The sequence below is a fragment of the Corvus kubaryi genome, unplaced genomic scaffold (assembly GCF_017639235.1).
Source record: "Corvus kubaryi isolate FWS band 111438036 unplaced genomic scaffold, C.kubaryi_AGA036_p1.0 37387, whole genome shotgun sequence".
Classification (NCBI taxonomy): Eukaryota; Metazoa; Chordata; class Aves; order Passeriformes; family Corvidae; genus Corvus; species Corvus kubaryi.
Window position 1 is genome coordinate 14,410,881 of NW_024581129.1, and position 14,031 is coordinate 14,424,911.

General features: G+C 52.0%; 1 protein-coding gene across 6 annotated transcripts in view; it reads left to right on the forward strand.

Annotated features, from left to right (window-relative positions):
- Positions 1-14,031, forward strand: part of LOC121668978 (syntaxin-binding protein 4-like) — a 47,090-nt gene that overhangs the window by 18,752 nt on the left and 14,307 nt on the right. For all 6 annotated transcript variants that reach the window (XM_042037368.1, XM_042037369.1, XM_042037370.1 and 3 more), the window contains 5 exons: positions 8,043-8,128; positions 8,845-8,965; positions 11,343-11,484; positions 11,674-11,780; positions 12,542-12,695. In XM_042037368.1, coding sequence (XP_041893302.1) covers positions 8,043-8,128; positions 8,845-8,965; positions 11,343-11,484; positions 11,674-11,780; positions 12,542-12,695 — 610 coding nt within the window. The remainder of the gene's footprint in view (positions 1-8,042; positions 8,129-8,844; positions 8,966-11,342; positions 11,485-11,673; positions 11,781-12,541; positions 12,696-14,031) is intronic.

The window sequence follows — 14,031 nt, forward strand, 5'->3', positions numbered from 1 at the left end:
TGGGGGCTCCCGGTTCCAGCCCTGCCTGTGCTGGGTCTGTGGGACATTCCGGCACTGAGCAGATTTCCACAGGTGTTTCCCCAGGGAGCACCAGGGCTGCTCCAGTCCTGGCTGTAGGGTGGCACAGCTCCCTCAGCTGCACTGTGTGATGGTTTATCACATCCTGCACAGGGCTCTGGAGGAAGATGTACGGGTACAGCAGGATCTTCCCTTTCCTTTCTGGTTGGACACATTGAGTTAAGGTCTTCCTTCCCCAGAGGTTTCCTCCGCCTCAGGGAGGATGAGAAGTTTCTCCCTGAAACCCATCCCTTTGTAGCTCCCTGGAAAACCTTGCTCTCTCTGGAGAGACTCAGAGGGTTTGGAAGGAGAAGGGAAGAGTTCAGTCTTGTCTTGACTGGATTTAAGCTGTGTGGGACAATGATGGTGCCATGAGAGAGCTGTGGGAACCAAGGTATGGATTAGTGGGGTCTTTGCTGACATCCCATGGGAGATGCAGCACAATGTGCTGGCACATCCTCTCCCTTTTTCTCTCGGGAGAGCCGAGGTGTGGCAGGAAGCAGAGGAACGAGGGTGGGATTTGGCAGAGTGAGGCTGTGGGCAGGCAGGTTCCCGGCTCTGGGGCTCTGCTCTGCGTGTGGGTGGCTGAAGGCCAGAGTCACTTGCTCAATGCACCCACATCCCGTTAGTGTCAGAGATGATGGATTCGTTCCTGATCCATCAGCCGCTGCACAGAGCTCCTGCCTTGGCAGAGCAGTGAGAGTGCTGTAATGACAGGGCTGAGGCTAATTCTGACACAGCAATACACTGGTGCAAGAATTATTTGCTATTAATGACGGGCTGCTTTTCAGCCACCCTCTGCCAGGGGAAGTAGCATCTCCTATTATTACATTAAGTGCAAGTCCTTCAGCAGCTGCTGAGGAAGTGCTGGGTGAAGCAAGTAGGTCACCAGAGATCCTTTGGTCCAAGGAGGGATGCTCAGGATGCAGTTGTGGATCACAGCAGTTCCCTTGGAGGGGCAAATCTCACACTCTGTCCCGGCAGGAGGGATGGGATCCCACAGCTCAGCAGCTCCCTGTGTCCGGCAGCAGCAGGACTTGCTCCGGGAAACACTTGATTTCTCAGCCAGAGCCCCCAGCGCAGGTTTTCTGCCTCCACGCTGATCTGTTTCAAGCTGTTCGTGCATGTCGATGTGGCTCCTAATATCCCAAATTGCAGCAGATGTTTCCTAAAGCACACGCACGCCCGGCTCCGCCGGCTGCGGCTCCCCCCTGCTGCCGGCAGTCCCCAGTCGCCCTGCAGGGACCTGGGGCAGGCCGGCAGGGCAATGAAACTTTAAGCAATTCATTTGGCGTCCGTTCACTGTTGGTTATCTGTTAAATCTGCAAAAGGTTAGCCAGAGGGAGAGAGGGGAAGTAATCAGTTTATTTATTATTTTTTTTTCCAAAAGATTTGCAGAGATTTCACTTACATAATCATCTCGCAAACTGTTTAATACACGAATACATATCTCCAGGATTAAGGGCTGTGGGAACAGGGGGATTTTCTGCTCTCTACTTTTTTTTCCCACTTCGTTTTATCTTTTAGGGATGTCCTGTTATCTTTTAAGTCTGTCCTTGAGCGTGGGTGAGCAGGCAGCCGGGGGGAAGCGGGGCATCATCTCTGGCGGTGATGCCTGTGAAGGTGCCATGCCATGAGCTGTGGGCAGCTTCCCACCTTCCCACTGCCCAGCAAAGCAGCTCACGAGACCTGAAAGCTGAGGAGGACACAGGGCAGAGAAAATGCAGTTTATTTTCAGATCCTTCCTCACCCCGAGCGCTCAAGGCACACTGGAGGAGGGAACGTCATGGCTCTGGGTTTGGATCCAACCCTCATGCCAATTTTCCCAATGACTCAGCTGAGTAGCATTTTGTTGTGGTTGCCCTCAGGTGAATTGGAGTCATAAACGCTATTATTTGTCCCTGGAGTTAATTATAGGCCCAAATTACCTGTGCTTTTCGTGGAACTCAGTCTCTGGCGTATCAGAAAACATATCAGATGCATGTTTTGGGCCTGTCGCATCAGCTGGGCTGCGGAGAGCAGCAGTAATGCCAGGGCTCAAAGCAGAGAATTCAGATTTAGAGCTGGACTCACCAGGTTTAGGTGATGCTTGAATCTGATTTTCATCTGTGCTCACCTTCAGCTAATAAGGATAATTTTATTGCATAGTCATAATTATTGTTTATTCATTCTCAGCCTGAAAGTTACAATAGTTCCTTGTTTCTCTGCATTGCACAGATATCAGCCTGGTCTGTCAGGTTTATCACTGGGAGAAGCCAGTTTGTGCTGCACCTCTCAGTCCTGGCAGGATAAAATACTGAATTCATTGTGTCTCCACACGGGATGCATCCCCCGCATCCCGGGAACAGGGGCTCTGGGATTAACAGGGCTCACACGGCCAGCAGGAAGGAAAGGCTGCTTCTCTGCAGTGCCCTGGCACTATGGAACAGAGTCACAGACTCACAGGATCACTGAGGTCGGAAAAGATCTTTAACATCGAGTCCCACCTCTGGCTGATCTCTCAGCCCAGAGCACTGAGTGCCACGTCCAGGCCTTCCTTGGACACCTCCAGGGGTGGGGACTCCATCACTGCCCTGGGCAGCCCACTCCAAGGCCTGACCACCCTTTAGAGGAAGAAATTCCTCCTGATGTCCAGCTTGACCCTCCCCTGGCCCAGCCTGAGGCCGTTCCCTCTCCTCCTGTCCCTGTTCCCTGGCAGCAGAGCCCGACCCCCCCCGGCTGCCCCCTCCTGTCAGGGACTTGTGCAGAGCCACAAGGTCCCCCCTGAGCCTCCTTTGCTCCAGGCTGAGCCCCTTTCCCAGCTCCCTCAGCTGCTCCTGGGGCTCCAGCCCCTTCCCAGCTCTGCTCCCTTCCCTGGACACGCTCCAGCCCCTCAATGTCCTTCTTGTGAGGGGCCCAGAACTGGACACAGGTCCTGAGGTCCAGGGCCAAGTGAGGGGGCAGAATCACTTCCCAGCTCCTCTGCCTACGCTGTTTCTCCCAGCAGAGGGGCTGTGCCTGGAGCTCACGCCTGGTCTGGAGTAGATGCAGGACAGTCCCTCCTGTCCTTCCAGCCCTGTGTGTGACAGTGACAGCTCAGCCCATGGCCTTGCTGTTCTGAGCACTTGGTGCTAAACTGGCAGGGAGGGCTGGGGCTGACTCCAGCAAGCCTGGGTGTGCCAAGGACATGGCCTTGCTCTGGTGCTTTGGGAAAAACACCCAGCATGTCACACAGCGGCTGAGATGCCCCTGTGCCAGGCACTGCTTCCATCCCACCAGGGAGAGGGGGAAAGGATGGAATGGTTGGGTTGGAGGGGACATCAACACTCACCTCATCCCACCCCCTGCCATGGGCAGGGACACCTTCCACTATCCCAGGCTGCTCCAAGCCCCATCCAGCCTGGCCTTGGGCACTGCCAGGGATCCAGGGGCAGCCACAGCTGCTCTGGGCACCCTGTGCCAGGGCCTGCCCACCCTCCCAGGGAACAATTCCTTCCCAATATCCCATCCAGCCCTGCCCTCTGGCAGTGGGAAGCCATTCCCTGTGTCCTGTCCCTCCATCCCTTGTCCCCAGTCCCTCTGCAGCTCTCCTGGAGCCCCTTTAGGCACTGCAAGGGGCTCTGAGGTGTCCCTGGAGCCTTCTCTTGTCCAGGTGAGCACCCCCAGCTCTCCCAGCCTGGCTCCAGAGCAGAGGGGCTCCAGCCCTTGGGGCACCTCCGTGGCCTCCCCTGGGCTCTCTCCAGCAGCTCCACGTCCCTCTGCTGTTGGCCCCAGGGCTGGGGCAGCTCTGCAGGTGGGGTCTCACCTGAGGGGGCAGAGGGGCAGAGTCCCCCCTCCCCTGCTGCCCACGCTGGGGCTCAGCCCAGGGCACAGGGGGGTTTCAGGGTGCTCACAGCTGGGGCAAGTTCAGCCTCTCACCCACCAACACCCCAAATCCTTCCCTCAGGGCTGCTCTCGATTCCTTCTCCACCCAGTCTGGATTTGTGCTTGGAATTGCCCTGACCCAGGTGCAGCACCTGCACTTGGCCTTGGTGTGCTTTACGAATTCTGCACGGTTCCCCCTCTCCAGCCTGTCCAGGTCCCTCTGGATGCCCCATCTCTCCCCTCCAGGGTGTGACCTCTCCACACAGTTGGGTGTCAGCTCCAGCCTGGCTGTGGGTGCCCTGATTCCACTGGAGCTGTGTGTGAGAAAATCTGCCTTTGTGACGCTTTTGGAGTGCTCTGGGTTCATGGCTCCCACTCACCTGCACCTTTGTTTTTTTTTTGAGACAAACCAGTAATTTCTGATGTCACAGGCTCCACTTTCTCTCCCAGCTGTGGTGCAGAGCTGAGGTTTCCAGACGCTGTGTAACCTTTGATGTAGGATTCACCCTTTGTTCTCCCAGGAACAAAAGGGCAGGACAAAAAGGCATTATAAGATAAAACAACAATATTCTGCAGGGAGATTGACCCCCTGCTGCAAAGTCATCCTGGAGCTGGCTGCTGCTGGCAGACCCCCCATCCCACTCTGGGGCTGGCTGAAGGCTGTCCAGGGCCAAGCTCTATTGCAAGCATCCTCCAGACCTCAAATGTTTGCATCCTAATGAAAAAAACTGGAGAAGGGCTTGTTAAAATGAACTTTCCACCTCATACAATGCCATGGTTGTTGTTTTTTAATAAAGCTGGGTATTTTAGTCCTGCAGGCACCTGACAATTCACAATGTTTTAGTAAGGGTCAAATTTTAAATATTAAAGGCATCTTCTGAAGCCTCTTGGTGTCTGAAAGCACAAAGCAGGGCCTGCTGGCATTCCTTCAGTGCACTCGTTCATTAATCTGCAATGTTTGGGCATCGTCTGCCCGCGTCAAACTCCTCCAAACACAGCACTGAGCACAAAATTAATTCCCAGGAGATTGGCACCAGAAAGTGCATTACTTTCTGCTGGGATAAGTGTGTGCCTCAAGTTAGTCATGTGTTTGTGTCCCTGGTGGAACTGGGGCTGGATTGACCAACAAAGCAGGAGCCGGGACAGTGGCGTTTGGTCACATTGTCCCTGGGCTGGATGCGGTCTCAGAGCTCATTCAGGCTCCTGAGCAAATAATGATAAACCTCCTTTGTGGATGCATTTCAGGACACTAAATAAACAACAACAAGGAATGCTGAGCCCATGCATGTCCTCCCTTATGACAGAGTTTGGCGGCCCAGATTGGTGATGGGGTTTGCAGGGTTACAGAGCTGCTGCACCAGTTGCATTTGCATTGACTAAGAGTATTTCAGCCATTGTTTGGTTTTTATAAGCTGCTCTGTGCTCTGCTGGATTATTATCTGAGGAAAATGGAACAATAGATGACCACAGAAATACCCAGCCCAAAACAAAACGCAGGTGCTGGTGGCCTGGTAACCACTGGGAATAATACGTGAGATTCCAGCGTGTGGGACCTGCCCCTGCACGGGGTCAGGGAGGGGTAAGGCTGTGGCTGTGTCAGCTGCCAGTGAAACTGGTGTGAATCAGCTGTAGAAACACAGAGGCTTTACTGGGAAATTGGAGAATTCTGCTGAGATCCACCCAAGGCTCAGCTTAGGGATCCACAGAGCAGCAAACCAGGGCCTGACTTGTCCCTTCTGCTTTCCCACTGCTTGTGGAATCATTTAGGTTGGAAAAGCCCTCTGAGACCCTCAAGTCCAACTCTTAACCCACCACTGCCAAGGCTACCACTCAAACCACATCCTCAAGTGTCACATCCACATGGTTTTTGAACACTTCTAGTGATTCCACCACTTCCCTGGGCAGCCTGTTCCAGTGCATGACATCCTTTCAGTGGAGGAATTTTCCTAATATTTTACATGATTTTGGTGCCTTACGTTATGAAACTGCCTCCCCCCTCCTTGCAGGTCACGCAGGGCTGGCCCCACACAGCCATCCCTTGGTGGGCCACCAAATGCCTGCCACTGTCTGAGGGGTAGATCCAATAAATAATTCCAGTGCTTGGAGAACGGCTTTGATGATCCTTATGTCCCCTCTACTCTTCTATCACCACAATGGCTGGGAGGCCACAGCATCTTCTGCATGTCCTGGTGGCATCTTGGCTGTTCCTGGGAAGTTTGTGCCCAAGAGTTGAAAGCCAAAAGAGCCTTGTGGGAGGTAGGGCTTCTGTGGGCTTTTTTTAAGGTCATGGGTTTGGTTGATAAAGACAATAGTATGGATGCAAATACTGGGATTCACCAAGGCATGTCACTGAGCATTGTGTGACACTTGGGGTTTAAATTAGCATTAAATGGAATGAATAAGGCATACATTTGATGGCAATATTAGATAAGGCATGTGCTGGTCTTTGAAGTTCGTTAATGAGCTGGTTGTGACTGGGAAGATGTAAATTACTGAGAGCATTTCCAGCAGGAACCTGAGGAGCTGATGATTCATTCATCAGTTAATATTGTTGACTCTAATCTAGCCAATAACACCCAACATCTGTGCTGGTGAGGAACGCAGATGACGCAGCGTCTGCGAGTGTGTCACTGCAGTCTCCTCGCTCAGAGAACTTTGCTGTGGCTGGGTTCCTACAGGTTCACCTCTTGAGCTTGTCTGACTGTCAAGCCTGAGAGGGAGCCACTCATAGCCAGGCTGTTCCTGGGGCTATGGCATCAGGAAGGCACCTTCCCATGGGGATTCCCTCCTGCCTTCAAAGAAGACATCTAATGGTGTTACTGTGGCCACTGAAACAACATTTTCAGGGTCTGTACCACTGCCTGGCTGCTTATTAATTGGCATGTGTAAGAAATTAGTCATCCTTGAGGATCTCTCTGCCAAAAGGTCAGATCCATCAAGTGGGGTTGGGTTATGAAGGGAGAGACCCCCCCCCCCCATTGCAGAGCAAAGAGCCGACGTGGCAGGGGTGGATCAGAAGGCTGCTGAACGTGAGCATGAAGAAGAAGTCATCCCTTTCCATACCTCCTCATCTGAAAGGAAAAGAGGGGCTCACAGCAGCTCAAAGAAAGGTTACAGAAAGGAGGAAGGAGCTGGTAAATGTGGACAGTGGTAGTTCTCAATGGAGTTCAAAAACTCAGGAGGTCACACTTGGCAAAAGGTCATGAAGCAAATCACCTGTGGTGTACAGGGAGTTCCAGCTCATCAAGGGCTCAACACATGGTGGTCAAACTCAACCTGGAACAAAGCATTACTGAAGGTCCTTGGGCATGGAGATAATCTTCCAGGGGATTTTGGGGATGAGATTGCATGCAGGTCTTTGTTGAGGTGTTATGCTCCAAGAGTTTAGCTTGTGATGTTTGTGGAGAACATCATCATGGATGGATTGGGAGAGTGGGCTGCTGCTTCTGCAGGTGCTCTGAAAGCCATCTCCTTCTTTACTCCAGCAAGAGCTACAGGATCTACTTTCTGTCCAGGAAAAGAGGAGAAAAAACAGAAAATAACCTGTGTTTCACTATTCTAGAAGGAGTCACAAATAGGCTAAGAATTTTTGGGTTATGTTTGCACAGTTACAGCTCTTCTGGCAGGGTTTAATTTGTGTGGTGTGTTTGCAAAACTTTTGAGCCTTATAGCTGTGGGTGAAAACATTCCCAGGAGGGTCCATGAGGTGGGTGCAAGGCAGGATGCAAGCAGGGCTCCAGTGTTCATCTGCCCTCTCTCAGGAGTGACAATCCTCAGCACAGAGCCTGTGCATGGAATCATAGGGTCATAAAGATTGGAAAAGACCTTTAAGGATATGTCCCTTCCCAGCTCCTCTTGCCCTGAACACATTCCAGGGCAGGGAAGGAGCACTCTGGAGCTTCAGCCCATCACAGGAAAGCTGCACTGCCATGAGATTGATTATAGACCTGAAGCCTTGCACAAGCTCTTGAAACCAGGGTGCTCCCCTTGCGCATGAGGAAGCTCTGTCTGCTCCCCACAGCTGGAGGGCACCGGCCCTACAGCCTTGGTACCAAGTCCCTGCCATCAGAGGCACCACTGCCATATAATCATGTGGGGGGAGTTCTGAGCACCAGCTGACTATGCCATGGTTTTGTTTGCAGGAGAGAGTTCTCTGAGCTGCTGGAGAAGTTCGGCTCCCAGAGCAACACAGGCTCAGCGCGGAGCTCGCCGATCCTGCATGGCAGCAGTGAGTAGCTCAGCAGTCTGTGTGGGGGGAACTGAAAGCCCCTCTCTCTGCAGAGAGAGTTTCCTTTATCCCAGAGTCATTCTGAAAGAGCTGTGGTTTGAGTAGGTGTTGGGGTGGAGGTTTGAAGAAAGCTCGTCCTTGTTGCAGGTCCTTGGGGCATGCCCAGCCCGTGGCCATTGGTGCCACGGGGTGATCAAGAGAGGCTTGAGTTGGGGTCGTAACCACTCCCCTGATCCCCAGACTCTGCCTAACTGATGTGCTGGCAGGTGACTCCATTGGGAGGTGCAGCTGTAGATTTTTGCTCTGGATTTCAATATGTTTCAGCAATACTTCATTCAAAGATTTTTCATTTGCAAATAGGCAATGTTTAATGAGATGCAACAAGGTTGACCTAAGCAAGGTGCCAGCACACAAAGCCATGTGTGCCTGGGGAAGGAAGCTGTCTCTCTGGCTTGGCATCCCACCAGACAGCTGCTGGCCCTTCCCCTGTGGCACAGGTGTGTAGGGTTGGCAGAGGGGTGACAGTCCCACGCTGGAATTGTGCCAAGGAGGCTGAAATGTTTCCTCTCCTTCAGCCCTATCCTGATGTCTTTATCTACCGTGTGGCTTTCCCCAAAAATCTAGGAATGCAGCATCAGCTATGAGTGGCAGAGCAGGGGGGAGGGTGATGCTGGAGTGTTTGTGTGCCCTGGACTGACTCTGACTTTGCTGTTGAGGTCGATACCTGGAGAGCACCTCCTCGGGCTCATCCTCACGCTCCCAGAGCCCACTGCTGCTGAGCCCTGCCAACTCCCACAGCCCCTTCGTTGGGAACCCGGCGCACGCCCCTCACGCACAGTACGTACAGATCCCACCAGGGTCATCAGGAGACCACCAAATGTCACAGGGATACACCCAGTTAATAATTCCAGGGCTTGTTGAGCAGTTTTGTTCATCCTTATGTCCTCTCTACTCTTCTATTACCACAATGGCTGCGAGGCCACAGCATCTTCTGGATGTGGTGGTGGCATCTTGGCTGTTCCTGGGAAGTTTGTTCCCGAGGGGTGAAAAGCTTCCCAGTTGAGACAGTCAATAAGTCTGCACTATGGTTAACCATGCAGCAGCTCCTCTTCCTCCCCTCTGAATCCCAGGGAGAGGCCATGGTTTACAGCCAGCTGAGAGGAGCCTGCACATCACCTTAAAACCATGAGCAGAGCGTTCCTGCAAGGCTGGTGCTGCTTTCAGGAGGTGTTTTTGGAGCTTGTTTCCTATTGCCCTGCTCCTGGCATGTTGACCCCAAGCTCCAAGAGCACCAGCACCTCTCCATGTCCTTTGGTGGCCAGAGTATCTCCTGGAGTGTGTTTTCATGTGGTCATCTGCCCTTGCACATTCCGCAGGGTCAGAGGTCTGGACAGGCAGAGCTGGTTTTTCTGCAGAGTCTCATCTCTGGGGCCCTTCCCCAGAGGGACAGCTCGGAGGGTGTTCACAGTCATGGAATGGGGACCATTTGTCACCAGGGCTCACAGCTCCCCTCCTTTGCCAGTACAAGCAAGACAAATCGCTGGTAAAGAGAATCAGCCCTCACTGCAGAACCAGTAAATCCTCTTGCTAAATACCAGCTTATTAGGGATTTGCAGAGGACAAATATTTGGCACCAGAGGTTTAAGCTTCTTGCATGGAGTGAGAGACCCACGCAGAGGAGAGACCAGATCATCTACTTGGCAGCTGGTTTGGAGAAGCCATCCTTACTGTGCTGTTAACTCACTCCAGGCTGAGATGTAGAATCCAGAGTGAGTTGGGTTGGATGGGACCTCAGAGATCATCTAATTCCAACCCCCTGCTGTGGGCAGGGAAATGGGCATTTAGGCTAGAAAGGACTGTCTTGGTGGCCTCCTTGCCATGCTGTGCCTAGCTGTGCTTGTCTCCATGCTGGTGCCAGGCCCCAGTGGTCTTCCAGGCCCCTGGAATTACAGAGCACTGGTTTCAGCTGAGCACTGGTGGTCAGCTGAGAGATGTAATTTGGGCTAAGGGTCTTTTCATGCATGTGGCTGCCACCCCTTCTGCTCACCACAGGTTGTCCCTGGGCTATAACCTCTCACTGTGGCATCCCCCGAGGTCCTGCCACTCCACTGAGCAATGGGAGTTGGATACGATGCAATCTCACCACAGTCAGTGTCTGAGACTTTGGGTTGAGCAGAGAATTTAATGCTTTGTTTCATGACATCATTTCCCTAAGATCACTCACCTTAAAGCAATGTTTTTTCATAAGACTAAGGCACAGTGGGCTGTCTGACCACCAGGGATGGCACTGCTGGGAACATGTGCTGGTGGCACTGTGGGGCACAGGATGCACAGCTGCTGCTGTGTCTGAAGTTGTTACACAGGGAGCCAGTGCAGACTCTTTGGGCTGCTGTGGAAATAAACTGAAAAGTGAAAAGCCAGCTGCACCCATCCCATTTGAGGAAAAGGCTTGCTAATCCTTAGACACCATCAAATCCTTCCCCAAATCCCCCCTGCTGCAGTGCTGCCCATGGGAGCTCAGTGAAATCTTGCTCCCACAGCTCTGCCACTGCCAAACCTCCCTCCTGGCACAGAGCCACCGCTGTGGCCGGGCCTTGGTGGCCCGCTGGGTCCTGTCCAGCAGCTCTTGGAGGGAAGGGTCCAGCCTGTTTGCTGCTCCTTTTCATCCTCGACTGGGCAACCCACCTGCCACAGCAGCAACTCACAGTGTGGTGGGTGCTGCTGTAAAGGATGCCCATTTCTTAGGGCATCTTGCAAGATTTTAGGTCCAAACCCCAGTTAAGACACACCCAGCTGTGTTCCCGAGCCTCACTCTGATGTTTGCTAAGAGCTGCTTGATAGCTGCTCCATCTGTAAATTGCTGTCTGGTGATTTAGCTGGATTTGAGCAACAACCGTGTTGATCCTTTGTGTGCTTTTGGCTATAAAACCAGGAATGCCAAATATATTCTGTTAAATCTTTAGTTTCTTCTCTAAATGAGTATTCCCCTATTTGGGATTAGGGAAATCAGTCACCTTCATAACACTGAACAATGTCTGCCAGAAGAGGAGCCCTCACCTCCCCTTTCCAACAGTGGGTGGAAGAAAGGATGCAAAAAAAAGGTTGGGAGAAGGTAGAAGGATGCATGGAAAGAAATCCAAGCAGAGTTTGTTCAGCAATATGGGAAGATAACCCAGATGACCTTGAGTCACTTGTTGGCCTCTCTCCCTTGCAGCTACTCCATGGACTCAGGAATCCAGAGCATTTCTATAGCAAACTCCTCTGGCTTGGGGCTGACAATCAGTGGTGGATCCAACAGGCCTGATGGGCCCATGATTTATGTCCAAGAGCTTTTGCCAGACGGGGACTGTTACAAGGTAAGTCAGTGCGGAGACCCTCGGGAGCTCTGCCAAGGGGACCTTTCCTAGAGGCTGTGGCTGTTCTGAAGCAGTTTTTCTAAGAGTAGATGAATAATTGCATGGACTAATGAGGATTTGTGTTGCAAGAGAAGGCTTTGGGCAGAGATATCCCTTCCCAATGCTGTGTTTGTCTCCCTGTTTGTTTAGGATGGTCGGCTCCGACCTGGAGACCAACTCATCGCTATCAACAGAGATTCTCTGGTGGGCAGCACGCATGAAGAGGCCAGAAAAATAATTGAAAAAGCCAAATTCAGGTAGACATAGAAAGCATTTCCTGTCATCATCATGTGCTGTTGAGGCTTAGGCAGAACACTTCAGGTCATACCAAGGTTTGGCTTCAAGGGCACTGTTAGTCTTAAATGATGCTTTAAGGTGGTCACATAAGGAAATCTTGAAGGCATGGATCATCCTGAAGTGTGATCCAGACCATCCCGATGTTCTGGGTCTCATGACTATCTCCTATCACTACTCAGCAGAGCTTTGAAACAGAAGTGAAGTTTAAAAAAGGGAAAACAAGGAGACTTGGGAGAGACCTTATGGATCTGTACAGAAGGGTGGAGCCAGGTGGGGGTAGGGCTTTTCTGCCAATTAACAAGGGGCGAGACAAGAGGAAACAGCCTCAAGTAGTGCTAGGGGATGTTTAGATTGGATGTTAGGAAAAACTTCTACATGGAAAGAGTTGTAAAGCCCTTGGCACAGGCTGCCCAGGACAGTGGTGGAATCACCATTCCTTGAAGTGTTCAAAAACCATGGAGATGTGGCACTGGGGGACATGGGTCAGTGGTGGCCTTGGCAGTACCAGAGGAATGGTTGGACTCAATCTTAGGGGTTTTTCCCGACCCTAATCATTCCACGATTCCATGGAACGCAGCTGGTGGAGACCCAGCTGCACTGGTGCAGGCTACTCAGGCTTAGGTGAGGTTATCCTGAAGGCAGAACCACAAGCATGGGAGCTCTGCAAATTTGTGCCTTTTGTTTTGTTAATAAGAGGTTCTGTGTTTGTTGTTTGTTGAAGACATGAGGGAAGCACAGAAGTGGCCTTTATTCCTGGGAGGGGACGGTTACATCCCGGACTGTCGGTTCACAACAACATCCCATCCCCGCCTCCGAAGGCTGTGGGAAACGGCCTGAGCTCCTGCAGGCTGAAAGTCCATGTGAGGTCCCCAGAGGTAGGTGGAAGTTCATCTCTAACAGACATCAATCCTGGGATCTTTTCTTGATCAGAGAACTCTTCTTTAGGGACTCCTTGGTAATATTTCTGGAAATCCAGTGGAAAGTCTGTACTGTTGATGTATTTACCTGCAGGCAGGTGTTTTAAATCTGAAATAATTTCTTCTCTCTTGGGTTTGAGACAGAGATGGATCTGTGGAGATAATGACAGCAGTTTCATCTCCAGGGCCTGCATTCAGACCAGTTTCAGGAGTCTCAGGTTTCAAAAAAAACAAAGCCCTTCTGTGGATAGCAACCTGCATCTGATTCAGCACCAGTCATAGGGCTGGAAGGGATCTCTGGAGTCAGTTTGATCTAGGCTCCTACCCAAAGGCAGGAGCAACTCTTTATTCTTCAAGCCCTCTGATGAGGATGAATCCCCAGCATTCCTGCACAGCCCATTCCTGCTCCTGACTACTCTAATGATAAGCCAGGCTCATTCCTCCTGCAAAGCCAAGCTCCACATTGCATTTGCAGAGAAGTGCTCGAGCTGTGAATGGCTGGACAGGGTTTATCCACACAACCCTCAGGGTCTGCGGCTCCATTCTGTGCATTTGTCACCCCCTCCTGGACTGGTGCCATGCTGGGTGTCCTTTCTGCCCCCTTCCATACAAATTCCCTCCAAGAAGGGCTGGCTGGATGTTCCTTTCACACAAGAACATTCACAAAACATCTTGCTTTCCAGCCCTGTGGGGACACAGACTTGCATGGATGTCACGTATGTGTTGCCTTTGGGTGGACCAGTCTGGAGATGTGCCCTAGAATGGCACCAGAGCCCCTGGAGCTGTGGCTGAGTGGTGTGGTTGGACCCGCAGCTCGTGTGATGCTGTGCACTTGTATGAAATCACACCATTGGCTGGACTGAAATGGCTCCTGTCCTCACTTTGCTGCTGAAAGATGGAACTTCTAATGAGATCGGGGTTTCCACACCAGGGGAAGAGTGCCCAGGCACCCGTGCTGCCTGTCTGTGTGTCCTCACACCAGTCCTGTGCCCCTCTTGGCATCCAAGTCCCCAGTTGCCAGAGCTGTCTCAGTGGTGCTCACCCTCAGATTGTTTCTCCCTCTTCCTTGTGCTTTCAGCCGTGACGTAGCACATAAGACAAGGTGGGAACTGAACTCGGCTTCCTGCCCTGCTCACTGGGATAATTATGTGTTTGGGGTAAATATTACACCTGGCTGTGGTCAGACTCGGGACCTCCCCGCTGGGTTGGATGCAGAGCTTCAGGGAGAACCTCTGTGGAGAAACCAGGCAAGGTCAAATCCAGCCTCAGTGCTCAAGCACAGTCACAGTAAGGA